General features: G+C 43.6%; 1 protein-coding gene across 1 annotated transcript in view; it reads right to left on the bottom strand.

Annotated features, from left to right (window-relative positions):
- Window positions 1–26,875, bottom strand: part of jazf1b (JAZF zinc finger 1b) — a 247,664-nt gene that overhangs the window by 53,205 nt on the left and 167,584 nt on the right. Inside the window, exon 3 of the mRNA XM_063069538.1 lies at window positions 18,209–18,405. Within this exon, the coding sequence (XP_062925608.1) occupies window positions 18,209–18,405 (197 nt within the window). The remainder of the gene's footprint in view (window positions 1–18,208; window positions 18,406–26,875) is intronic.

The following is a 26,875-nucleotide window of genomic DNA, read 5'->3' as shown; positions in this document are numbered from 1 at the left end:
CGAATTATTTTGTGTTGAAAAGGAAGTCTTGCTTTCTGTTTGAAAGGGGAGGGGACAATAAGTAAAATTATGGGGGTGGGTATGCAGAAACACTTAAACCTTGAGAAGCAATTTAGTTCTCTTTTACTAACACAAGAGATTCAGCAGATGCTGGAAATCTAGAGTAACCCCACTCAAAACATTAGAGGAACTCAGCAGGTCAGGCAGCGTTTATGGAAAGGAATAAAGAGCTGATGAAGGGTCTTTCAGTTATTTATTCTTCTCCATAGATAATGCCTGACCTGCTGAATTCCTCCAGCATTTTAATTTTCTGTTAGGATAGTTGAGATCAGCAATCCTGCTAGCACAGTTAAAATGCAGAGGCGTAGAGTGTCAGGAAACCTATTGCAGAAAGTTAAAATAAATTCAACCCTTGAATTTTCACAGATCATTCCTACAAAGTCATTTGAGATTTGATGAATGAAATCCAAATGTCAAGGCTGACAAAATGCTGGAGGAACTCAGCAGGTAAGGCAGTATCTATGGAGACTTTGTTTCAGGCTGAGATGGTCTTGGGTTGGATTGTTTTGGATTTCCAGCATCTGCAGAATTTCTCATGTTTATGACAAAATGATGACTTTTTAAGGATAGTGGAAATGTTTGCAAGATTAATAATTTATCTGAAGGATTTCGTATGAATTACTTTGCCTCTCTGGGACAATGTTACATTTTCATAAGAATAGATGCTGCCTGGCCTCCTGAGCTCCTCCAGCATTTTGTGCGTGTTGCTCTGGATTTCCAGTATCTGCAGACTTCCTTTTATTTACATTTTTGTGTAGTGTGGCACTACCACCTTGCTAAATGTGACAGACGGCAATGAAACTCGGGCACTGATGAGGTGCTATGGACAACGAACAACTGCACATTATCATCATGTACTGTCCCAATGTGTAACCAGGTACCACACAGAATCCACCTTGAAATAAAATAAAAACTCAGTGAAGTTATTATGCATAATGAGCAGAAGGTTACATCAGGCAAGATTGTTTCATCACATCCTATATGCTCAGATGCAATATTACTTCAAAACATTGCCATGATCCAAGATGAAGTAATTCACTGGTTGAAGTCTCTGACGACCCAGTATCTGGAACCACCATTATCAAGACACTGCAGTTGCATAATTTATAATTTAAAAGATGCACCCCGGTGCTTCATTGAGGTTTCTGTAATATTATCTCATTTAACTTAGGTTTTTACTACAATGCACAAAATAACAGATTGGGAGCACTCAGACCAAAGATGTAGGGGAGAAGGAAGAAAAAGATAACAAAGTTGTTTGCTCCATTAAGGATAAACAGAGAGTAAGAGGTGGAGAGTGTCTTAAATGCATCTATTTTAATGCTAGGAGCATTGTAAGAAAGGTGGATGAGCTTAGAGCATGGATTGATTCCTGGAAATATGATGTTGTAGCTATTAGTGAAACATGGTTGCAGGAGGGGTGTGATTGGCAACTAAATATTCCAGGATTTCATTGCTTCAGGTGTGATAGAATAGGAGGGGCAAGAGGGGGAGGTGCATTGCTTGTCAGAGAAAATATAACAGCGGTGCTCTGGCAGGATAGATTAGAGGGCTCGTCTAGGGAGGCTATTTGGGTGGAATTGAGGAATGGGAAAGGTGTAGTGACGCTTATAGGGGTGTATTATAGACCACCTAATGGGGACCGAGAATTGGAGGAGCAAATTTGTAAGGAGATAGCAGAAATTTGTAGTAAGCACAAGGTTATGATTGTGGGAGATTTAAATTTTCCACACATAGACCGGGAAGCCCATTCTGTTAAAGGGCTGAATGGTTTGGAGTTTGTCAAATGTGTGCAAGATAGTTTTTTGCAGCAATACATAAAGGTACCAACTAGAGAAGGGGCAGCGTTGGATCTCCTGTTAGGGAATGAGATAGGTCAGGTGACGGAGGTATGTGTTGGGGAGCACTTCAGGTCCAGTGATCACAATACCATTAGTTTCAATATAATTATGGAGAAGGATAGGACTGGACCCAGGGTTGAGATTTTTGATCGGAGAAAGGCTAACTTTGAGGAGATGCGAAAAGATTTAGAAGGAGTGGATTGGGACAATTTGTTTTATGGGAAGGATGTAATAGAGAAATGGAGGTCATTTAAAGGTGAAATTTTGAGGGTACAGGATCTTTATGTTCCTGTTAGGTTGAAAGGAAAGGTTAAAAGTTTGAGAGAGCCCTGGTTTTCAAGGGATATTGGAAACTTGGTTCGGAAAAAGAGAGAGAGATCTACAATAAACGTAGGCAGCTTGGAGTTAATGAGGTGCTCGAGGAATATAAAGAATGTACAAAGAATCTTAAGAAAGAAATTAGAAAAGCTAAAAGAAGATATGAGGCTGCTTTGGCAAGTAAGGTGAAAATAAATCCAAAGGGTTTCTACAGTTATATTAATAGCAAAAGGATAGTGGGGGATAAAATTGGTCTCTTAGAGAATCAGAGTGGATGGTTATGTGTGGAGCCAAAAGAGATGGGGGAGATTTTGAACAATTTCTTTTCTTCAGTATTCACTACGGAGAAGGATATTGAATTGTGTAAGATAAAGGAAACAAGAAGGGTAGTTATGGAAAATATGACGATTAAAGAAGAGGAAGAACTGGTGTTTTTAAGGAATATAAAAGTGGATAAGTCTCCGGGTCCGGACAAGATATTCCCTAGGACCTTGAGGGAAGTTAGTGTGGAAATAGCAGGGGCTCTGACAGAAATATTTCAAATGTCATTAGAAACAGGGATGGTGCCAAAGGACTGGCGTGGTTCCATTGTTTAAAAAGGGTTCTAAGAGTAAACCTAGCAATTATCGGCCTGTGAGTTTGACATCAGTGGTGGGTAAGTTGATGGAAAGTATTCTTAAAGATGGTATATATAATTATCTGGATAGACAGGGTTTGATTAGGAACAGCCAACATGGATTTGTGCGTGGAAGGTCATGTTTGACAAATCTTATCGAATTTTTTGATGAGGTTACTAGGAAAGTTGATGAGGGTAAAGTGGTGGATGTTGTCTATATGGACTTCAGTAAGGCCTTTGACAAGTTTCCACACGGAAGGTTAGTTAGGAAGGTTCAATCGTCAGGCATTAATATCGAAGTAGTAAAATGGATTCAGCAGTGGCTAGATGGGAGATGCCAGAGAGTAGTGGTGGATAACTGTGTGTCAGATTAGAGGACGGTGTCTAGCAGTGTGCCTCAAGGATCTGTACTGGGTCCAATGTTGATTGTCATATATATTAATGATCTGGATGATGGGGTGGTAAATTGGATTAGTAAGTATGCAGATGATACTAAGATAGCTGGCGTTATAGATGCACCGTAGAAAGCATTCTTCTAGGGTGCATCACAACCTGGTATGGAAGTTGTCCTGTCCAAGACCGAAAGAAGCTGCAGAAGGTCGTGAAGATGGTGCAGCACATCACACAAACCAATCTTCCATCCGTGGACTCACATTACACCGCACGCTGTCGGAGCAGTGCTGCCAGGATAATCAAGGACACGACCCACCCAGCCAACACACTTTTCGTCCCTCTTCCCTCCGGGAGAAGGTTCAGGAGCTTGAAGACTTGTTCGGCCATTTTGGGAACAGCTTCTTTCCAACTGTGATAAAACTGCTGAACGGATCCTGACCCGGATCTGGACCGTACCCTCCAAATATCTGGACCTGCCTCTCGGTATTTTTGTACTACCTTACTTCGCATTTTTCTATTTTCTATTTATGATTTATGATTTAAATTTTTAATATTTACTAATTTTAGCTATTTTTAATATTTAATATTTGTAATCCAGGGAGTGTGAAGCGCAGAATCAAATATTGCTGTGATGAATTGTATGTTCTAGTACCAATTGTTTGGCGACAATAAAGTATAAAGTTGTGGATAATGATGTAGATTTTCAAAGCTTGCAGAGAGATTTAAGCCAGTTAGAAGAGTGGGCTGAAAGATGGCAGATGGAGTTTAATGCTCAAAAATGTGAGGTGCTACATTTTGGTAGGACTAATTAAAATAGGACATACATGGAAAATGGTAGGGCATTGAAGAATGCAGTAGAACAGAGGGATCTAGGAATAATGGTGCATAGTTCCCGGAAGGTGGAATCTCATGTGGATAGGGTGGTGAAGAAAGCTTTTGGTATGCTGACCTTTATTAATCAGAGCATTGAGTATAGGAGTTGGGATGTAATATTGAAATTGTATAAGGCATTGGTGAGGCCAAATTTGGCGTATTGTGTACAGTTTTGGTCACCGAATTATAGGAAAGATGTCAATAAAATTAAGAGAGTACAGAGGAGATTTACTGAAATGTTGCCTAGGTTTCATCTCCTAAGTTACAGAGAAAGGTTGAACAAGTTAGGTCTTTATTCTTTGGAGCATAGAAGGTTGAGGGGGACTTGATAGAGGTATTTAAAATTATGAGGGGGATAGATAGAGTTGACGTGGATAGGCTTTTTCCATTGAGAGTTGCGGAGGTTCAAACAAGAGGACATGAGTTGAGAGTTAAAGGGCAAAAGTTTAGGGGTAACATGAGGGGGAACTTCTTTACTCAGAGAGTGGTAGCTGTGTGGAACGAGCTTCCAGCAGAAGTGGTTGAGGCAGGTTCGATGTTGTCGTTTAAAGTTAAATTGGATAGATATATGGACAGGAAAGGAATGGAGGGTTATGGGCTGTGCAGGTCGGTGGGACTAGGTGGAGAGTAAGAGTTTGGCACGGACTAGAAGGGCCGAGATGGCCTGTTTCCGTGCTGTAATTGTTATATGGTTAAAACTAGAAAATGCTGATTACTTCTAACATTCTTTTTTTGTCCCAGATTTCAGGCATCTGCTGTATTTTTTGCTCTCGACATAAAAATACCTCGAGGATGACATCACCACCAAGATCCCCTTGGATGAGGCATGGCTCAAGTCTATTAGGACAAACTCTATTCAGCAATTCCTACAAGTGACTACAATTGGAGCACCATTAGTTAAAGTGCTCTGGCACTTCAAGAAGGCATCCCTGAAGGGTAATTAGTACAATCTTAGAAGCACAGCCCATAGTCTTAATAAAAATAAAAGAAACCATGTAATTTTTATAATATTGATGAAAGTAATTTTGTTATGTTGTATTCGGAGTGCCTCTTATAGCATTCCTAAAATAAACTCATAGCTCTATTCTTTCTAATAGCCACATAACTGCTGAAGGCAGCACAGCAGCATAGAGGTTAGTGTAACATTTTACAGCCACATGATCAGTGATCATGGTTCAATTCCTGGCACTGTCTGTAAGGAGTTTGTACATTCTCCCTGTGACCACCTGGGACTCCTCCGGGTGCTCCAGTTTCCTCCCACATCCCAAAAGTGTAGGGTGTAGTGAGTTGAGGACATGCTATGTTAGCGCCGGAGGTGTGGCAACACTTGTGGGCTACCCCCATCACCTGAAAAGGCCGATTTTAAACACAGTCTACCATGTGAGTTAGAAACCTAAAACTAGCAAACACAGAAAGGAAAAAAATAAGATACAGATATGACGCTTCAGTTTATTATTTTGATGTTGGCAGATGAGAAATGTAAATGTAAAGAGAAATGTTACGATGCATGTATCTAGAATCATGGAGCTGTGTAATTACAGTGGATTCCGGATAACTGGGAGGCATTGGATCAGTACACTTTGGCCCAATTAAGTGGCTGCTCTAATTGGCCTAAGTTTCATGGAAATAGTTAAAAAGGTATAACAAAGACAAACTGTCACTTAACGGAGTAATAAGTTATGTATTTAAATGAAATACAGAACAAATTAGAATACTACCAATACTACTGGTGATTGTTCATTGTATCCGACAATGACTGGAAACCTGTGTGGGAGAGTTTTTAATTCCGCCACAGGCTGATATTGACCTGGCCCTCAAGGAATTGTACAAGACCATCAACACACTGGAGACTGCACACCCAGAGGCAGCCTTCATCGTCACTGGTGACTTTAATCGAGCTTTCCTGTCGAAAGTCTCTCTGAAGTTTTGTCAGCTTATCCAGCTGAGCACTCATGGAGATAACACACTTGACCATTGCTACAGTCCCTTCCGCAGTGCTTAGAAAGCTCTCCTTCGCCCAGCTTTTGGAAAATCAGATCCTGCTTTTACCGATGTACAGGCAGAAACTGAAACATGAGGAGGCCATTGTTAAAACAGCCCTCTTTTGGTCTGACCAATCGGCCTCCATGCTGCACGATTGCTTCGATGATGTCGATTGGAATGTCTTCCATAATGAGGATGTCTCCAAGTTCACTGATGGAGTCACGTGCTTCATCCGGAAGTGCATCAACGATGTTGTCCCACAGAAATCGGTCAGGGTCTTCTTGAACCAGAAACTCTGGATCAATAGTTCTGTGCGAACAGCACTTACAGCTCGACATCGAGCTGACATCGTTGGCAAATAACTAGAGCTCAAGAAAAGCAGCTATGATCTGTGCAAAGCTATCAAAGCTGCGAAACAACAATATAGGGAGAAGATTGAGTCAAGACTCACAACGAATAGCACACGTGACTTGTGGCGAGGGCTGCATACCATCGAAGACTTCAAAGCCAAACAATGTGGTGCTGCCAACATCGCAGCCTCTCTCCCAGATGAGCTCAATCGCGTTTATGCTCAGTTCGACGTTGCTAACTCTCAGCCTCTGAGAAAAGCCACCGCTACAACCTGCAACCTGGTCATCTCTGAGGCTGAGGTACGAAGATGCTTCCAATGAGTGGACGGTCACAAGGCTGCAGGACCGGACGGCATCCCAGGGCGAGAGCTCAGGATGTGCGCAGCACAAATGGCAAGTGTGTTTACTGATATTTTTAATCTTTCCCTCTCCCAGTGTAGAGTGCCCTCCTGCTTCAAATTATCCACCATTGTCCCTGTACCAAAAAAGACTAAGGTAACATGCCTGAACGACTGACGTCCTGTCGCACTCACCTCAATAATAAGCAAATGCTTTGAGAGGCTGGTCAAGGATTGCATCTGCAGCTTGCTACCACCCAGACAACTCGCCTACCGACACAACTGATCGACAGACAATGCAAAAGCCACTGCTCTACATACCGTCCTTACACATCTGCAGAAGAAGGATGCTTATGTGAGGATGTTGTTGTTGTTGGACTACAGTTCAGCATTCAACACCATAATTCCATCCAGACTCGACAAGAAGCTCAGAGACCTTGGCCTTGACCCTGCCTTGTGCAGCTGGATCCTGACTTCCTGTCAGATTGCTGGCAGGTGGTAACAGTGGTCTCACTCACCTCCAACCCACCGACTCTCAATACAGGAGCCCCTCAGGGCGCCTCGTACTGAGCCCCCTCCTTTACTCCCTTTATACCCACGACTCTATCACTACCCACAGCTCCAATCTGCTAATTAAATTTGCCGACGACACTACATTGATTAGCCTTATCTCAAACAATAACAAGGTGGCCTTCAGGGAAGAAGTCATCTTTCTAACACAGTGGTGTCATGAAAACAACCTCCTCCTCAATGTCGCAAAAACAACGGAACTGATTGTGAATTACAGGAGGAATGGAGATGGGCTAATCCCTTTTGACATCAATGGATCTGGGGTTGAGAGGGTAAACAGCTTCAAGTTCCTCGGCATCCGCATTACCGAGGATCTCACGTGGTCTGTACACATCAGCTGTGTGGTGAAAAAGACACAACAGTGCTTCTTTCACCTCAGATGGTTGAGGAAGTTTGGTATGAGTCTCCAAATCCTAAGAACTTTCTACAGGGGCATAATTGAGAACATCCTGACTGGCTGCATCACTGCCTGGTATGGAAACTGTACCTCCCTTCATCGCAGAACTCTGCAGAGAGTGGTGTGGACAGCCCAGCGCATCTGTAGTTGTGAACTTCCCATGATTCAGGACATTTACAAGAACAGGTGTGTAAAAACAGCCCGTAGGATCATTGGGGACCCAAGTCATCCCAACCACAATCTATTCCGGCTGCTAACATCCGGGAAGCGGTACCGCAGCATAAAAGCCAGGACCAACAGGCACTGGGACAGCTTCTTCCACCAGGACATCAGACTGATGAACTCACGCTGATTTGAGTGTACTCTATATTACATTGACTGTTCTATTTATTATGGCACATTTAGATGGATATGTAACATAAAGATTTTTACTCATGTATGTGAGGGATGTAAGAAATAAGACGAGTAGACATCACAAACTGGAGTCTTCCTTGGTTGCAGTGGATGACCATGACTTCTTTGCCTTGTCATGCCCCTTGCTCTCCACAGAGCGTTGCAGAACTACCTTCCTGGCCACTGGATCACACTGCAGATCTCATCCGCCCAGTCCGCCGGAGCTGACTTCACATACTAGAACAGACGATATATCCATATCTCACCGGGGTACCCTCACCTGGCTTAGCTCACCTGTCGAAGCAGTGTATTGGGGTGTGGCTGCTGTTGCATGCAATCAGCTACGTGGACCACAGGTGAGAGCTGAGTGTCTGCTGGGGACCAAAGGTATTATTCAATACCTTCAAATTCTACCTTGACAAATTGGTGAAATTGTTTCATTTTCACTCCTGGTTGTTTCCGATGTTTCCAAGTCTGAATGCTTGAAACCACAGAAAGAAAAACAGTTCTGAATTGCCTTACTGCATTATTGATCCACTTGGGATCAATAAAGTAATATTATTATTATTTTGCCAACTATCATTGTCCCAAAAAACAGTACTTTTTGAACACAAATGCACGCAAGTGACACTATTTAGAAACGGTTTGCTCTAAGCATGGTGTAGGGTCTGACGGCCACACGATATGCACGCGACTGAAGCGCGTTAGAATCTGTTCAGCAACAGTCTCCCGTCCCAATTAAGCAGTATAGTGTCCCAAATAAACAAAAAGAATCCCAAACTTCCTTCAAACTAAAGATGTAGCCATGGGCACCCATATGGGTCCCAGCTATGCCTGCCTTTTCGTTGGCTATGTAGAACAGTCCATGTTCCAAGCCTATACTGATATCCATCCCCCACTTTTCCTTCGCTACATCGACGACTGCATTGGCGCTGCTTCCTGCATGCATACTGAGCTCTTTGACTTCATCAACTTTGCCTCCAACTTCCACCCTGCCCTCAAATTTACCTGGTCCATTTCTGACACCTCCCTCTCCTTCCTTGATCGCACTGTCTCTGTCTCTGGGGGCAGCTTATCTACTGATGTCTATTATAAGCCCACGGACTCTCACAGCTACCTGGACTATTCCTCTTCCCACCCCGTTACTTGTAAAAATGCTATCCCCTTCTCTCAATTTCTCCGTCTCCGCTGCATCTGCTCTCAGAATGAGGCTTTTCATTCCAGGATGAAGGAGATGTCTTCCTTTTTTAAAGAAAGGGGCTTCCCTTCCTCCACCATCAACTCTGCCCTCAAATGCTCTCACCCCATCCTCCCGCCACCCCACTAGGGATAGGGTTCCACTTGTCCTCACCTACCACCCCACCAGCCTCCGTGTCCAACATATAATTTTCTGTAACTTCCGCCATCTCCAACGGGATCCCACCACCAAGCACATCTTTCCCTCCCCCCCACTTTCTGCTTTCTGCAGGGATCGCTCCCTACGCAACTCCCTTGTCCATTCGTCCCCCCCATCCCTTCCCACCAATCTCCTTCCTGGCACTAATCCTTGTAAGTGGAACAAGTGCTACACCTGCCCTTACACTTCGCCCTCACCACCATTCAGGGCCCCAGACAGTCCTTCCAGGTGAGGAGACACTTCACCTGTGAGTCTGCTGGTGTGCTATACTGTGTCCGGTGCTCCCAGTGAGGCCTTCTATATATTGGTGAGACCTGATGCAGACTGGGAGACTGCTTCGCTGAACACCTATGCTCTGTCCGCCAGAGGAAACAGGATCTCCAAGTGGCCACACATTTTAATTCTACATCCCATTCCCATTCCCATATGTCAATCTATGGCCTCCTCTACTGTCAAGATGAAGCCACACTCAGGTTGGAGGAACAACGCCTTATATTCCGTCTGGGTAGCCTCCAACCTGATGGCATGAACATTGATTTCTCTATCTTCCGTTAATGCCCCTCCTCCCCTTCTTACCCCATCCCTAATTTTTTTTCTCTCTTTCCCTCTCACAATAACTCCTTGCCTGTTCTCCATCTTCCTCTGGTGCTTCCCTCCCCCTTTCTTTCTTCCAAGGCCTTCCGTCCCATGATACTCCCCCTTCTCCAGCCTTGTATCCCTTTTGCCAATCAACCTCCCAGCTCTTAGCTTCATCCCTCCCCCTCTTGTCTTCTCCTTTCATTTTGGGTCTCCCCCTCCCCCTCCCACTTTCAAATCTCTTACTATCTCTTTTTTCCGTTAGTCCTGACGAAGGGTCTCAACCAGAAAAGTCAACTGTACCTCTTCCTAGAGATGCTGCCTGGCCTGCTGCGTTCCACCAGCACTTTGTGTGTGTTGCTTGAATTTTCAGCATCTGCAGATTTTCTTGTGTTTGTGTTTTTAAAAAGAATCGCAGCTATTTTCTAGATTTGTCATTGTTCCTTTAGAGTTGTCCTAAATAGGCAGCTTCTCCAATTAATCAATGGTCCAGTTAACTGGAATTCACCGTATATAGCACAGAAATTGACCCTTCAGCCCAACTGGTTAATATTGACCAAGGTGTCTTCCTGAGCTGGTCCTATTTACCTGCATCTGGGCCTAAAACTTTGCTATCCCGAGAACTTGTTCAAATGTCTTTTAAACACTGTAAATTGTACCTGTCTCTACCACTTCCTCTGGCAGTTCATTCCATATACACACCAACATTTGTGTAAAAAAACCCACTTCTTAGATTCCCTTTAAATCTTTCCCCTCTCATCTTAAACCAGTGTTCCTAACCTTTTATATGCCACGGATTCTTATCATTAATTGAGGGGTCTGTTGTCGCCAGGTCGGGAATCCATCTTAAACCTATCTGCTCCAGTTTTAGACTCGCCTATGTTGAGAAAAAGACTGTGACAATCCATCTTATCTATGCTTCTCATGATATTGTAAACCTCAATGAGATCACATCTTTCCCTTCTTCACTCCAGGGGAAAAAAGAAGAGTCCTACCTTATCTAGTCCCTTTGTATAATCAGAATCAGGTTTAATATCACCGGCATATGTCATGAAATCTGTTGTCTTTGCTGCAGCAGTACAATGCATAATAATAGGAAAAAAGACATGAATTACAGTAAGAGAGAGAGTGTGTGTGTGTGTGTGTGTGTGTGTGTGCATGCATGTTGAGTTCAGTTTTGTTTATTGTCATTTAGAAATGCATGCATTAAAAAATGATACAACGTTCCTCCAGAATGATATCACAAAAAACACAGGACAAACCAAGACTAAAACTGACAAAACCACATAATTATAACATATAGTTACAACAGTGCAAAGCAATACCATAATTTGATAAAGAGCAGACCATATATAAAATAGTTAATGGGTTCATGGGTTCAATGTCAGATGGCAGAGGGGAAGAAGTTGTTTCTGAATCATTGAGTGTGTGCCTTCAGGTTTCTGTACCTCCTTCCTGACGGTAGCAATAAGAACAAAGCATGACCTCCAATTGCAACCACCAATATCATCCTCCAAATCCAATTCTGTACATTAATATAATTAAATAATTACAACCCGTTAAGAGTACGAGGAATAACTGCAACTTCTATTAGGTTTTTTGGGGGGGGGAGAGGAAGGAGATTATTCAAAGGAAGTCATCAAAAAAATTGAATAATGCAACCCCTACTAAGAGAACAATCCATTGCAGCTAGCGATGCTAATGATATTCAGCTCAGTCAGAGGTCTTATAAAAACATTTGTAGGTTTTTTGACAAGTTGCTGGTAAGCCTTAACTAATTTTCACTTGTTTTGTTACTTGATTTACCACTTAGATATCTGTTGTAAAATTAGAGCCCATTAGCAAATAACTTTCAACAAGCATCTGAGTTCAAAAACTCTACTGTTGATTCAGTAAGGGTTCTACAGCTACAAGGAGAGAGTAATGCCATGATTTAGGAGTTAGGTTAATGTTGTCTTATAAATAATTAGAGCTCTGTACCAATTCCCAATTATAAATGCAAGGAGGCAGAGCAGCTCTGCTGGAACACAGCTGCCAAGGAAGTGTGACAAACTATTGCAAATATAAGAGCTGATACAAACAAATATCTTTTGAATTAACTGCCCTCTCAACTTCTGTTCATTAACCCTTTTTTATATGCTTGCACTTAGGGAAAGAAATCATTTCTCCATGACATAATGCAAAACCATATTAACTTGCATTCAACGACAGAATGCAAAACCATGTTACTTTGCACTCAATGTCCGTAAGACCAAGAAATTGATTGTAGCCTTCAGGAAGGGGACATTGAGGGAACACATTCAGTCCTCATTGAGGGATCAGTGGTGGAAAGGGTGAGCAATTTCAAGTTCCTAGGTGTCAACATCTGGGCCTAACATATTGATGCAATTACAAAGGACAGATAGCAGCAACTACATCTCATTAGGAAATTTGTTATGTCTCCAAAGAATAGCAAATTTCTACAGAAGTACCATGGAGAGCATTCTAACTGGTGGCATCAGGGTTCGGTATGGAGGGGCCACTGCCCAGGATCGGAAAAAGCTGCAGAGGGTTGTAAACACAGCCAGCTCCATCATGGGGACTGAGGACATCAGTGTCAAAGACTTCTTCAAATGGCGATGCTTTAAACAGGCGGCATCCATTATTAACGACCCCTGCCACCTTCTCATTACTACCATCAGAGAAGTAGTACAGGAGCCTGAAGACACACACTCAATATTGTAACCATATAACCATATAACAATTTCAGCACGGAAACAGGCCATCTCGGCCCTTCTAGTCCGTGCTGAACTCTTACTTTCACCTAGTCCCACCGACCTGCACTCAGCCCATAACCCTCCATTCCTTTCCTGTCCATATAGCTATCTGGACAGATAGCTATTGTAGAAACAGCTTCTTCTCCTCCACCATCAAATTTCTGAACAGACAATGAACCCATGAACATTATCTCACTACTTTTGCTCTCTAATCACACTAATTATTTAATTTTCTTAATATATATTTCTTATTGCAATTTACAGTATATTTTATGTATTGCACTCTACTGCTGCTGCAAAATGACAAACTTCATGACTTAAGTCGGTGAAAATAAACCTGATTTGGATTCTGATTCTTTATAAACTTTGCTGGTCACCGATCTGCCTCACACTAACTGTGTAGCTTTATTTCAATACTTTTTATTGTATCCTTAAGTGCAGGTTGGGCGCCTTTTGTTAATCTATGATGTGTCAGCACTTGCAATATAGATGTGGTTAATTAGACCCAAACAGAAGGTGGAAAATAAACAAAATTAGCTATAGATTCTGCCTATACCAGTGACAGTGTTCTGCTTACCAAATATGAACTACAATCGATCGGGACAGTAAGTTTCAGAATCAGTCGTCCACAGGTTTATTACAGATAAGGAAGGGCATTAGGAAGTTTGTAATCTGAGCGATCTTAAATAATAAGAACTGAGATCATGGTAAACGTTAGCTCCTGATTCACCCTGTACTGTGCTGTAATGTTTTATGGTCTATGATTGACTTGGGTTGTTAATTTTTAGGTTAAAATGTCACACAACACTGTGGGCCAAGGGGCCGCTACTATCAAGCAACTCACAAAAATGTTGAGGCTCCAGTCTGACTTGAACTCGCGAACTTGTGGTTTGCAAGACCAGTGCTCTAATTCTTGAGCTATGGCACCTCCTGCTACTATGCTGCAATTTTCTAGCATATCTGCAATGCAGTTAGATCGTAAGACATAGGGGCAGAATAAGACCATTCAACCCATCCAGCCTGCTCTGCATCATGACTGATCTGTTATCCCTCTTAACACCATTCTCCCGCCTTTTCCCTGTAACCTTTGACATCCTTACTAATCACAAACATAGTAACTTCCGTTTTAAATATACCTAATGACTTGACATCCACAGCCATTTGTGGCAATGAATTCTACTGATTCACTGCTCTCTGGCTAAAGAAATTCCTCCTCTTCTCTATTCTAAAGGGATGTCCCTCTATTTTGAGTCTGTGCCCTCCGGTCCTTGACTCCCCCACTATAGGAAACACTTTTTTCCATATCCACTCTATTTAGGCCTTTCAATATTCAAGAGGTTTCAATAAGATCCACACCATTTCCCTCCCAAATCTTTTCTCCTCACCCAGCTGGGTTCTTTTGCCCTCTGATTTATGTTTTAACAGGTTTTAGGTATTATTACTATATGTTAAATACAATGTTACAGGTGTATATGAAAAATAAAACGAGTTCAAAAGAATCCTGAAGTGTCGAAATGTCGGGCTGAAACATAGACTGATTATTCTTTTCCATAGATGCTGCCTGACCTGTTGAGTTCCTCCAGCATTTATGTGTGTTGCTTCAAAGATCTGAGTAGGACAGTTTATTTATAATATATATATATAGGAAATTACATAAACTAGCGATGTCCAATATTACTTTTGAAAAGGCTGAGTTTTCCAAGAAAGCAGTAATAGCCTCTTTGCATGATATGACATCACAGTTTTTTTCCCTGTAACTGTTTGTTTAATAAATAGAGTTTTTCAAAAACATCTAACATACGTCAGACTGAGCAGCAACAATTTGTTCTCCAAGCTGCTTATCAATTAAAAATACTACATTACCCCAAAGTGCAACAAAGTGACAAAGACAATTACCTTTTGATAACCATCAGACCTATGTATTAGTAGCAGTTCAAAATATTCTTTGTTTTCCTCACAACGTTATCAGAAAAGATGATTTGAAGAGCTTTTGATTGATGAAGTTGACAGCCATTATTACAGCAATGAGGGTGTCATGCATATGTCCTCCCGATAACTTTCAAGCAAATGCTGATGGTGGATGACACAGTGTATGCAAAAAAGTCAGACACAGGATTTTTAAAATGAGCAATGAATCCTCTTTATCTTCTTACTATTGAAGCAGCACCATCAGCTGCACAAGGCATTATACTTTATAGTGGAATATTGTTTTCCAAGAAACTTATGATTGTGTGGCTAAGCACAGCTCCAATACCATATTCAGGTTTGCTGACAGCACCATTGTTGTAGCCCGTTCAAAGGTGCTGATGAATCAGCAATTAGGAGGGAGATTGAAAACCTGGCTGAGAGAGAGGTGCCACAGCAACAAGCTCTTACTCAATGTCAGCAAGACCCAGGAGCTAATTATTGACTTCAGGAGGAAGAAACCAGAGGTCCATGAGCCAGTCCTCATCTGAAGATCAGAGGTGGAGAGGGTCAGCACCTTTAAATTCCTCAGTGTCATCATTTCTGAGGACCTGTCCTAGGCCCAGCACATACAGTAGGTGCAATTACAAAGAAAGCACGTGCCTCTACTTCCATAGGAGTTGACGAAGATTTCCCATGTCTTCTAAAACTCTGACAAACTTCTATGGATGTGTGGTGGAGAGGATATTGACTGGCTGCATAACAGCCTGGTTCGGAAACACCAATGGCCTTGAATGGCGAATCCTACAAAAAATTGGAGATACGGCCCAGTTCTTCACAGGTAAAGACCTCCCCACCATATGCAAACTGTTGTTGCAGAAAAGCAGCATCCATCATCAGGGACCCCCACCACTCAGATCATGCTCCTTACTCACTGCTGCCATCAGGAAGAAGTACAAAAGCCTCAGGACTCACACCATCACTTTCAGGAACAGTTACTCCCCTCAACCATCAGGGTCTTGAACCAAAGAGGATTAACTTCACTCAACTTCACTTCTCCCACCATTGAAATGTTCCCACAACCTATGGACTCACTTTCAAGGACTCCTCATCTCATGCCCGTCCTCTCTCCCTTCCTTCCTGTATTTGCACAGTTTGTTGTCTTCTGCACGTGGACTGAATAACCACGTTGGTGGGGTCTTTCATTCATTCTATTATGAATTTATTGAATATGCCTGCAAGAAAAAGAATCTCAGGGCTGTATGTGGTGACATATATGTTCTTTGAAAGTAAATTTACTTTGAACTTTGAAATAGATCTTTCTTCAAAATTTTCTCCAAAAATAGTTCCACCTTTGGCATCTGTCTTAAGTTTTCAGGCAAAAAGTATTTCCTCATAAAATAAAACTAGCTTTTTAGGCAGTATTTCTAAAAAATAATTTAATTTCTTAAGGAAATATTTTTAAATAACATTATTATATATGCAAATTCTTTGTAGCAATAAATAGCATTTATTCACTATGAAAAGCAAACTGAGCTTCCTCTCAAAATATGATAAGTAACAGGGACATAGTGGAAGTTGTAGTGGTAGAGAGTGATGCAATGGTAGACATCACATATTCTCACCTCTCTGCAGTTTAGCTGTTTCTGGCAGATAGCTCCACTGCAGTAGCTGCAGCCATCATGCCATGCTCTGTAAGTCTTAAAACATGCACAGGTCGGTGGAAGGCAAATGGAACCAGCCTCCTGCTGTATACCCACTGACTGGCCTTGCTGCAGGCAGCCCTGCCCAATCTGCAGTTTGTGATTTGGGAATGGACGTGGAGTGGGGCTCAGCGGGTCGCCCTGCAGGGGGTGAACGGTGATTTACGCGTGGTCAAACAGGAGCAGAGATAACAACTGACGCCACAATACCCCATCCCCACCCACAAACACCGTCTAAGCTGTTTTGCTGCCTTATTTGCATCATCTAGCATATTTTCCCATTCATTTCATTCAGGGTTCTAACTAAATTACATATATTTATTTATTTTTTATTTTTAAATTTTAGTAATATTTCATTAAAACAGTGAACTTATCATGGCCCGTTCAGAAGCTCCCCTGGCACCCAGTTTCTTGTTTTTTACTTGATGCTCCTATGAAATCTGACATGACCCTCTGTGGGGCCATATGGCCCACGGTGAGAACCATTTTTCCAGGTAATCAAATGTTCAGTAAGGCATTTATCTCCAATTTCAAAAACGCCCATTCTGAATATACACTACTCCTCCAATAGAAACCGTGATCTTCCTGTGATGTTTAATCTGTTTACTTTTAGCGTGTATTTGTATAACACCTTCAAAATATTAAATACATCTTAAGTCACATTACATTAATTTATTTGATAATAAATAAATACTTTATTATCAAACAAAACCAAGCTGAAACTGTTACACAAAGAGGTATTATAGGAGATGATCAAGAGCTTTGTCCAAGAAATAGACTATAGAAGATGTCTTAAAGGAGTATTGAGAGGTTGAGAGGTGGACAGGCAGAGCGGTTTCTAAAGGGAAATCAGGAGCCTAAAGCTGAAGGTACAGTGGTATGATTACACCCTGAGAACATCAGTAGGAAGATCATTAAGCACAATAAAATTATTGGGAATGAGCAAAGAACATAGAACACAATAGCACACTACAGGCCCTTCGGCCCACAGTGCTGTGCCAACCTTTCAACCGACTCTAAGACCAATTGAACTCTTCCCTCCTACTTAGCCCTCCATTTTGCTATCATTGATGTGCCTATCTAAGAGTCTCTTTAATGTCTCTAATGTAGCTGCCTCTACTATCACCCCTGGCAGTGCATTCCATGCACCCACCACTCACTGTGTGAAAAAACCTACCTCTGACATCACGCCTCTGCTTTCCTCCGGTCAACTTAAAATTATGCCATTGTGTATTAGCCGTTCTGCCCAGGGAAAAAGGCAGAGGCTGTCCATTATATCAATGCCTCTTATCATCTTATACACCTTGATTTTTATTTTTAGTTTATTTAACGATACAGCGTGGAACAGGCCCTTTGAGCTGCACCGCCCAGCAACCCCGATGTAACCTGAAACTAATCACGGGACAATTTACAATGGTCAATTCACCTACCTGGCCGGTCTTGGGACTGTGGGAGGACTGGAAACAACACACACATTCCACGAGGGGGACATAAAGAGACTCCTTACAGAGGACGCCAGGATTGAACTCCCAATTCCGACAGCCAAAGCTGTATTGGTGCCATGCTAATCGTTATGCTATCGTGACGCCAGATCAAGGAGCAGATTATTCACTCTCATTAGTTTAGAAGCAGCAAGGTCAATGACAAAGCCACAACTGCCATGTCAATCACAATAGATAACTCACAGGCAACAAAACTTGCAAATTCAGTGCAACTAAAGAGACGATTGCTCTCTCGTACCTGTGGGAGTAATGCTTCGGAATGATGATGACGGAGTAACGGGTGGGGTGACTGGAGGTGTAAGGCTGCCGCTATTGTGGCGCTGTGGCGTTGAAATACTTCCTCGAGGAATCGTACTTGATAATGACAAAGAGAGTTTGGGCTGTATCTTTTTCTTCAAGGATTCTTGTTCCCGGCGAGCAGCATCTGTCATAAATCTGCAATGGGAAAACAAAACAAAGATGATTTGTGGCTTTCTATCTGAAATAAAATTTCTGCAGATCACTTACACTTTATTAATATTTTTCACAACACACGAAATTCCGCTAAGATGGCGGTGCGCTCAGACTCAGTTGCTAAAACAAGAGGTATTATTGTCTTTTTTCAAATGTTACTTTTGTTTTTAACAATCACAAGATCCTGCTGGACATTAAGGACTTACAGTACTGCAGGTCTACCCCATCAGCAAGTTGCTTAATGGCAGGGAAACTGAAGGAGTTGGACTTGCTGCGAACTGTGCTGCTGTCAGCAACAGAGAAGCGTCAGAGTGGGTCTGCGAAGGAGGTATGCAGTCTAACAGTGAGGGATTGTCTTAGTCGCTTTTCTTGTGATCACAAGACCCTGTTGGACATTGGAAACGTGGATATGCCCTGTGCTATGAATGACTGCTGGTACTGTGTTTTGCACATTGGTCCCAGAGTAATGCTGTTTCATTTGACTCTATTCTTGGGCATTCATATATGGTCGAATGACAATTAAATTGAAATCGAATTTGAAAAACAACATGGGAAAAGTAGAGAAAGGGTAATTTAATATCAATTTGCTAAAAGTTCCTACTTTTAGTAGTCAGGTAAGAGATCCAGTGGGCAATTCTGCAATGATAAACCTTTTGGTTAAATTATTCAGTGGTCAGGTGGTTAGGGTGTTGGGCTCACGATCTGAAGGTCGTGGGTTCGAGTCTCGGCCAGGGCAGCATGTTGTGTCTTTGAGCAAGGCACTTAACAACACACTTCTCCAGTCCACCCAGCTGAAAATGGGTACTGGCAAATGCTGGAGGTTAACCTCGCGATAGACTGGTGTCCTATATAGGGAGGGGGGCGGATGGGGAGTTTCGTACTCTCAGTTGCTTCATGCCATAGAAACCGGCATAAGCACCGGCCTGATAGGCCACAAGGCTCGAGACAGTTTTAACTTTATTAGACAGACATGTATAACAGCTCGTTAATGCAATTACCTAATAAGTCAATTACAACACAATGCATAAATCATTTGCCATGAGGTTCAATTGTTGTTCAGACCAAACATCAGAAAAGGAATAAATGTGATCTAAGTTACTTTGATTGGCGTCAGACAGGGTGATTTGAGTATCTCAGAAACTGTTGATCTCTTGCTTTCATCCATAACAGTCTGCAGCAACCCCCCCCCCCAAAAAAATCCATTGAGTGGCAGTTCTGTGGATGAAAATGCCTTGTTAATGAGAGAGATCAGAAAAAAATGGTTTGCAACAGTGGTGTACAAAAGAGCATTTCTGAAAGCACAACACGTCGAACCTTGTAGTGGATGGGCTACAGCCTCAATAGATGACGAGCATAGACTCAGTTGCCAATTTATTAGATACAAGTACCACCATTGAATGCATAATGCCAAATGACACAGGTTGGTTCCAGGTTGAAACCTTACCTGTGAGGGAACAATATTGTTTAAGCCCTGTTAAGGAAGGCTCTACAATGGGTAATTAAAACTGTCCAGTATATCACCGGTACCAACCTACCCGCCATCAGGGACATATATACAGAAGGGTGCCGGATAAAGGCCAGCGATATCATGAAGGATCCCACCCACCCTGCTTGTGGACCGTTTGTCCCACTCCCATCAGGGAAGAGGCTACGTAGTATCCATCACAGGGTCATCAGACTTGAAAACAGTTACTCACCCCAGCCATCACGCTGGTTAACACTCCCATTCTTTCACCCACCCCATCACCACTACTTTATCACTTCCTGCCAGAGTCACCTTATATACGGATACTTCTGTACCAAGTATCACTTTATGTAGATACAAACAGACAATGAATATAAGCTATCTTATGTATTCATATTTATTGTGTTCTTTATGTTTATTGTGAATGTTTGGTGCTGCACTGGATCCAGAATAACAACCATTTTGTTTTCTTTTACACTCGTGTATTGACGAATGACAATAAACCATTGTGAATCCCAAATCCTGGACTGCAAAATCAGAAGGCAAAGCAGTATTCCATTGCAGCATGAATGGAGGGACACAATGTAAGAAAAGACACCTTATGAGACACAACATGAAGACCCCATCTTTGTGTTTATTTGGACACAGAAATATCCAGTGGCACATTTGGAAGAAAGAAGTTTTCCAAGTAACCCAGATAAGGTTTTGCTCTTAACTCAATTACACTATTTTACTATTGTTACGAGAATACACATAAAATTAAGATGTTTGCTGGCCTGGGCTAGCATCAGTGGCATCAGCAGTTGGTCTGCCACCTGCCCTCAGGGGAAGGAGAGATAAGGAACAATGGAGCAGCGTCTGGAGATGTGTAATGAAGGGATATGGGAGGAAGAGCTGTCTGGAGCGGCTCCCCCCTTTGAGCCCTGAACTGTTTGAAGTGATGGACAGGCGATACCCCAGCAGGGGGATAAAAAGGGACAGGTTCGCTAAGACAGACACACACGCCACCCGAGGTAACGAGACCCTGGAAGCGGTACGCTTCTCACGAGTGGGTGGAAAGGTACGATCAGCGGGAACCCGGTGTGTGTCCGCCCTTGCCTGGGTGCCGGGTTCACTGCAGAGGATCGACCGCATCTGGAGGAGGGGTCACAGTCGGTGACCTCAGGTGACATCACCAAGGACCCGCCCAAAAGCTGTTTGTGAACCATCTCGCTGGTCTGTGAGCCATCTTGCTGGTCTGTGAGTGAAGCCGTTCTGAATGATGAGTTGTTCCTATTCTATCTCTCTCTTCCCCCACGTTGTCCACCGCCATGGCAACGATTACTGCGAACTGAACTACTAAACTGGACTGAACTTTGAGTCATTTTGAAATTGGTCATTTACCCCTAGACAACGATAGAGCTTGATTGATGCTGTTATCTTAATTCTGTGCACATGTGTGTTTATCATCACTGAACTGTTGCATTTATTATCCTTTCGATTACTGTGTTGCTTGTTTCTTTAATAAAACTTTCTTAGTTCTAGTACTCCAGACTCCAACTGAGTGATCCATTTCTGCTGGTTTGGCAACCCAGTTACGGGGTACGTAACATAAGTGGGGTTCTCGTCCGCGATTTTGAACGCTAAATTTGGGACGGAGTAAATTGATTGGGTTAAAATTCCCGAAAGAAAGAAAAGACAAACAGCAGAAATGGAGGTTGAGGAATTTATAAAGGCGCCGACCTTGGAGGCATTAGAGGATGCCAGGAAATCAGAATTGATAGCTGTGGCAAAACGGGTGAATCTTGCTAAGGTGAAGTCGACAATGAGGAGAGAGGAGATACACAGAGCTATTGTAGAGCACTATGTATCTAAAGGTGTGTTTCCCCAAGGTGAGCTGGGGGAGGTGTCTATTGAAAAACCTGCTGGAGACGCGGTACAGGTACAGCTTGAAAAACTGAGACTCGAGCACGAGTTCCGGGTACGGCAGTTAGAAAGGCAGGAGAAAGAGAGAGAGTTAGAAAGGCAGGAGAAAGAGAGAGAGTTAGAAAGGCAGGAGAAAGAGAGAGAGTTAGAAAGGCAGGAGAAAGAGAGAGAGTTAGAAAGGCGGGAGAGAGAGAAAGAGGTAGAAAGGCAAGAGAGAGAAAGACAGTTGGAGAGAGAAGAGAGAGAGAGGGACAGACAGTTGGAGAGAGAAGAGAGAGAGAGGGACAGACAGTTGGAGAGAGAGGAGAAACAGAGGGAAAGGGAATTTGAGCTGGAGAAGTTAAAGATAAGGGCCGAGCAGGGGCTCGTGCCGAACCAAGGTGGAGGGTTCCGGGCGACCCAGGAGGTTAGGCTGGTTCCCCCTTTTGATGATACCGATGTGGATCGGTACTTTCTCCACTTCGAAAAAGTAGCTATAAGTCAGGACTGGCCGAGGGATAAGTGGGTTGTTTTACTTCAGAGTGTACTGAAAGGGAAAGCCCAACAAGCTTACTCCGCTTTATCCCCGGAAGATGCCCAGAAGTATGAGGTGGTGAAGGAGGCCATCCTCAGGACTTATGAGTTGGTCCCGGAGGCATACCGGCAGAGGTTCCGGAATGCGAGGAAGCGGTGGGACCGCACGTATTTGGAGTTTGCTCGTGGGATCAAACATATTGTGAGCGTTGGTGCGCCTCGAAAGGGGTAGAGGGGGATTACGACAGACTGCTGCAACTGGTTCTGATTGAGCAGTTTAAAGGTTGTGTCCCTGAGGGTATGAGACCCTACCTCGATGAGAAAGAGGCAGCCACGTTAGCCGCAACTGCTAAGTTAGCGGATGAGTATGCGTTGACGCATAAAATGAAGGTTGCCCCGAGTAAAGGCTACCAGAAGGGTAGTCAGGACGGCGGGGGGAGTCCACCGGAAAAGTCAGAAAGTAAGCCGGGGACTAGTGAAAAGGATAAGGTAGACCGGGAGCAGTCTGGTAGGAAGTCTCCTGGAGTCGTCTGTTATAATTGTGGGAAAGTCGGACACTTTGCGTCCAGGTGCTTTGCCCCAAGGAAGGAGACGGGGAAAGGAAAAGCGGAAATTTTGAATGGCTGTATTGAGCTGTTAAGCGAACCGCTAGGGAAGGACAGGTCTGAAAAAGTCCAGGAAGGGCGCGAGAGGTTTATCTCGGCCGGACTGGTGTCAGTGAAGGAGGGGTTAAAACCAGTTCCAGTGCGGATCTGGAGAGACACGGGAGCGTGTCAGTCACTAATACTGAAGAGTGTATTAGAGTTTAGCTCAGAGACCCAGACTGGGGAGGTAGAGGTCAAAGGTGTTGGGGAAGGGACAGAGTCAGTCCCTTTGCACCAGATACATTTACAGAGCAACCTGGTCTCTGGACTAGTCACGATCGGGGTGAGGTCCGAATTACCAATGAAAGACGTGGAAGTCTTGCTCGGTAATGACATCGCCGGAGGAATCGTGTTCCCAGTCATGAGATTGACGGGTCAGCCTGCCAGCATGGAGGCCCCGCCCGCGATGGTGAATTTGGCTGAAACATTTCTGCCAACCTTGTATGAGACAGGGTGTAGTGAGATAAGAGGTAGTGAGGGAGCTGGGACGGACGTAGCAGTAGCCGGGAAAGAATTTGTGCAGACGCAGGAGCGAGACGAGGGGCTGATGGTTTTTGCCGAGACCGCTCTCTCTGACACAGCCTTGACAAGGGAACTAGTAGGCTATTGTGCGGATGAGGAAGTGCTAAGGAAGAAAGGGAAATCAAGTACAGTACCCGCAGATGAGGAATGGGGGGTGGTGCAAAAGAGTTATGGGGATGAGGTTTTTAACATGGCCCACGAGGTACCCCCCGGTGGACATTTTGCGGTGCTGGAGGAAACAGTTGGTGGAATCATGAAAGAGATTTACCGGCTGCCCAGGGGGAAGAATGTTATTGATCATGACCGACGCGAACTGAGACGGTCACCGGCTTTTGATATGCTAACAAACCTAGTCGGTGTTAGCGTGGAAATCAATGAAGCTAGAGGCCCCCTGATAAGAGGAAAAAACCATTTTGAAAAGATTAGGATGGGATCGGTCAGATGGGAGAAGGCTATTGTTTTGGCCAGGTCTACTGATAAGGTCTCTCCCTTAATCCCCGAAGGAGTAATTAAACGACTCGCACCCATGTGTTTGATTGTCCCGAGGAAATGCAAAGAACTGGGACGTTGGGTTATGTCTGTTACAATAGGGCGGCCAAGTAAACAACACCCATATTTTTTGAGTAATTCAGTGACTAAAGGGCTGATGAACACAGAGGTGTGTATTGGCAATTTAACACGGCTGTCTGAAGCCAGCTTGATAGTGAACCTTGAAAAAAATGAATTCGGCCACACGAATGTCACTTACCTGGGAATTGTGGTGACACAGGGGCAGCTGGCAGTGATGCAAGCTACAGTGCAGGCTATCGCTGACCTCCCAACCCCGACAGACAGGAGGGCCCTCAGAAGGCTTTTGGAGATGGTGGGGTACTGCAGGAAGTTTTGCAATAACTCTGCGGTCAATACCCGTCCCCCTCCTACTAAGCCCTTGCGAGGGAAAATTGAGTCGGAATGGGACGACCCTTGTTGTTGTGGTCCGGGACAAAACCAAATGAGAGGTTACATTGGTCGCAATTCATCAGTGTTTTTGGCCACTATGAAGTTTGCTGAGTTGGAGCCTGGTCTAAGGGATTATTAATAACACGTGTAAAAGGAACAGAAAATGTGATGACTGTCTGTCAAGGTGTTGACAATTTCAAATTCTCTGTATTAGCTAAATAACTGTTAAAGATGTATATTGTGTATGTATCAGATAATGTAGTCATGTTTGTAATTTTTACCTCCCGGTAAAAATCCTTAAAGGGGGGAAGTGTTACGAGAATACACATAAAATTAAGATGTTTGCTGGCCTGGGCTAGCATCAGTGGCATCAGCAGTTGGTCTGCCACCTGCCCTCAGGGGAAGGAGAGATAAGGAACAATGGAGCAGCGTCTGGAGATGTGTAATGAAGGGATGTGGGAGGAAGAGCTGTCTGGAGCGGCTCCCCCCTTTGAGCCCTGAACTGTTTGAAGTGATGGACAGGCGATACCCCAGCAGGGGGATAAAAAGGGACAGGTTCGCTAAGACAGACACACACGCCACCCGAGGTAACGAGACCCTGGAAGCGGTACGCTTCTCACGAGTGGGTGGAAAGGTACGATCAGCGGGAACCCGGTGTGTGTCCGCCCTTGCCTGGGTGCCGGGTTCACTGCAGAGGATCGACCGCATCTGGAGGAGGGGTCACAGTCGGTGACCTCAGGTGACATCACCAAGGACCCGCCCAAAAGCTGTTTGTGAACCATCTCGCTGGTCTGTGAGCCATCTTGCTGGTCTGTGAGTGAAGCCGTTCTGAATGATGAGTTGTTCCTATTCTATCTCTCTCTTCCCCCACGTTGTCCACCGCCATGGCAACGATTACTGCGAACTGAACTACTAAACTGGACTGAACTTTGAGTCATTTTGAAATTGGTCATTTACCCCTAGACAACGATAGAGCTTGATTGATGCTGTTATCTTAATTCTGTGCACATGTGTGTTTATCATCACTGAACTGTTGCATTTATTATCCTTTCGATTACTGTGTTGCTTGTTTCTTTAATAAAACTTTCTTAGTTCTAGTACTCCAGACTCCAACTGAGTGATCCATTTCTGCTGGTTTGGCAACCCAGTTACGGGGTACGTAACACTATTAGTACTATCAGACCATGCAGTAAGGCCATACTGGAGGACTTCCGGGTCATCAAGGGAATGGCGGCGTAAGGAAAAGGTCTCTCGACAAAAAAGAAGGTAAACTGCCCCAAAATCGAATTTAGACAAAAACTTAATATTGCATAACTATATTAATAAAAGGGGCAAGGATGATGTCTAAGAACAAGAATTAAAAAGTCCGCTCTGAAGGCTGATAAACATAAAGAGACGCAGCAAGGCGACGGGCCTAGCTCCCCCACGGCAAGCCAGGAAGGAGATAATGAGGGGGAATCGGTGACTTTGTCTTTGATTCGCGGAGAGATTCGCGAGTTCCGACAAGGTAACAGCAAACAGCTGGAAGATATTAAAGGAGAAATAGTAAAAACTAACTCGCGGATAGATGAAGCCGAAGCGAGGATTGTTGGAATTGAAGAGAAGCTACAAAATGCAGAGGAGGTGATAGCAGAAATGCTGAAGCTACAAGACCAACTCCAGTGGAAACTAATAGATCAAGAAGGCCGCTCGAGAAGGGAAAATGTGAGGATCTACGGAGTTCCCGAAGGAACCGAAGGTAAACCCGGATTGATGATTCCCTTCGTGGAGAAGCTGCTTAGAGAGAACCTTGATATACCGGCCGCAAAAGACCTACAGATAGAAAGGGCTCACCGCGCGTTGGCACCACAGCCTCCGGCAGGCACCCAGCCCAGATCGATTCTGATCAGATTTCTCAGTTACAGAACGAAGGAAGAGGTGCTTAAAAGAGCATGGCAAAAGAAAGGTTTCACGTGGAACAACTGTAAAATCAGTTTAGACCACGACTACGCACCAGGGATTCTTGCCAGACGGAAGGAATATACGGAAACACAGAGAGTCCTGAAGGAAAACAACATCAGATTCCAGACCCTGTATCCAGCTCGACTGAGAGTCTTTTACGACGAAGGGACAAAAACTTACGCTACGGTGGAGGAGGCAACGTTGGACCTGGCGGACCGGGGACTACCTATTAAAGTTATCACCCAACCGGAGTCGCTACTGGAGAGGATTTGGCAGAAGTCGTGGCAGTTAGTGGGGCGAGGACGCTCCACTCGAACCAGAGTGTCAAACTACAAGGAAAAGCTGCAAATATTCAGACGCGAATGTACAGAGAATACAGATTAATTAAGAGAAATGACTGAAAAGAGTAAATCGGACTTAAAAGTAAAATGAAAACTGGTAACTGAAAATAATCTAGGCGGAATAACTTGAATGATAGCAATATGGTCGAGACATAAATAGGAGAAAATTCTCTATGATTATT

The sequence above is a fragment of the Mobula hypostoma genome, chromosome 17, assembly GCF_963921235.1.
Source record: "Mobula hypostoma chromosome 17, sMobHyp1.1, whole genome shotgun sequence".
Taxonomy (NCBI): Eukaryota; Metazoa; Chordata; class Chondrichthyes; order Myliobatiformes; family Myliobatidae; genus Mobula; species Mobula hypostoma.
This window is presented reverse-complemented; position numbering and strand designations above follow the sequence as displayed.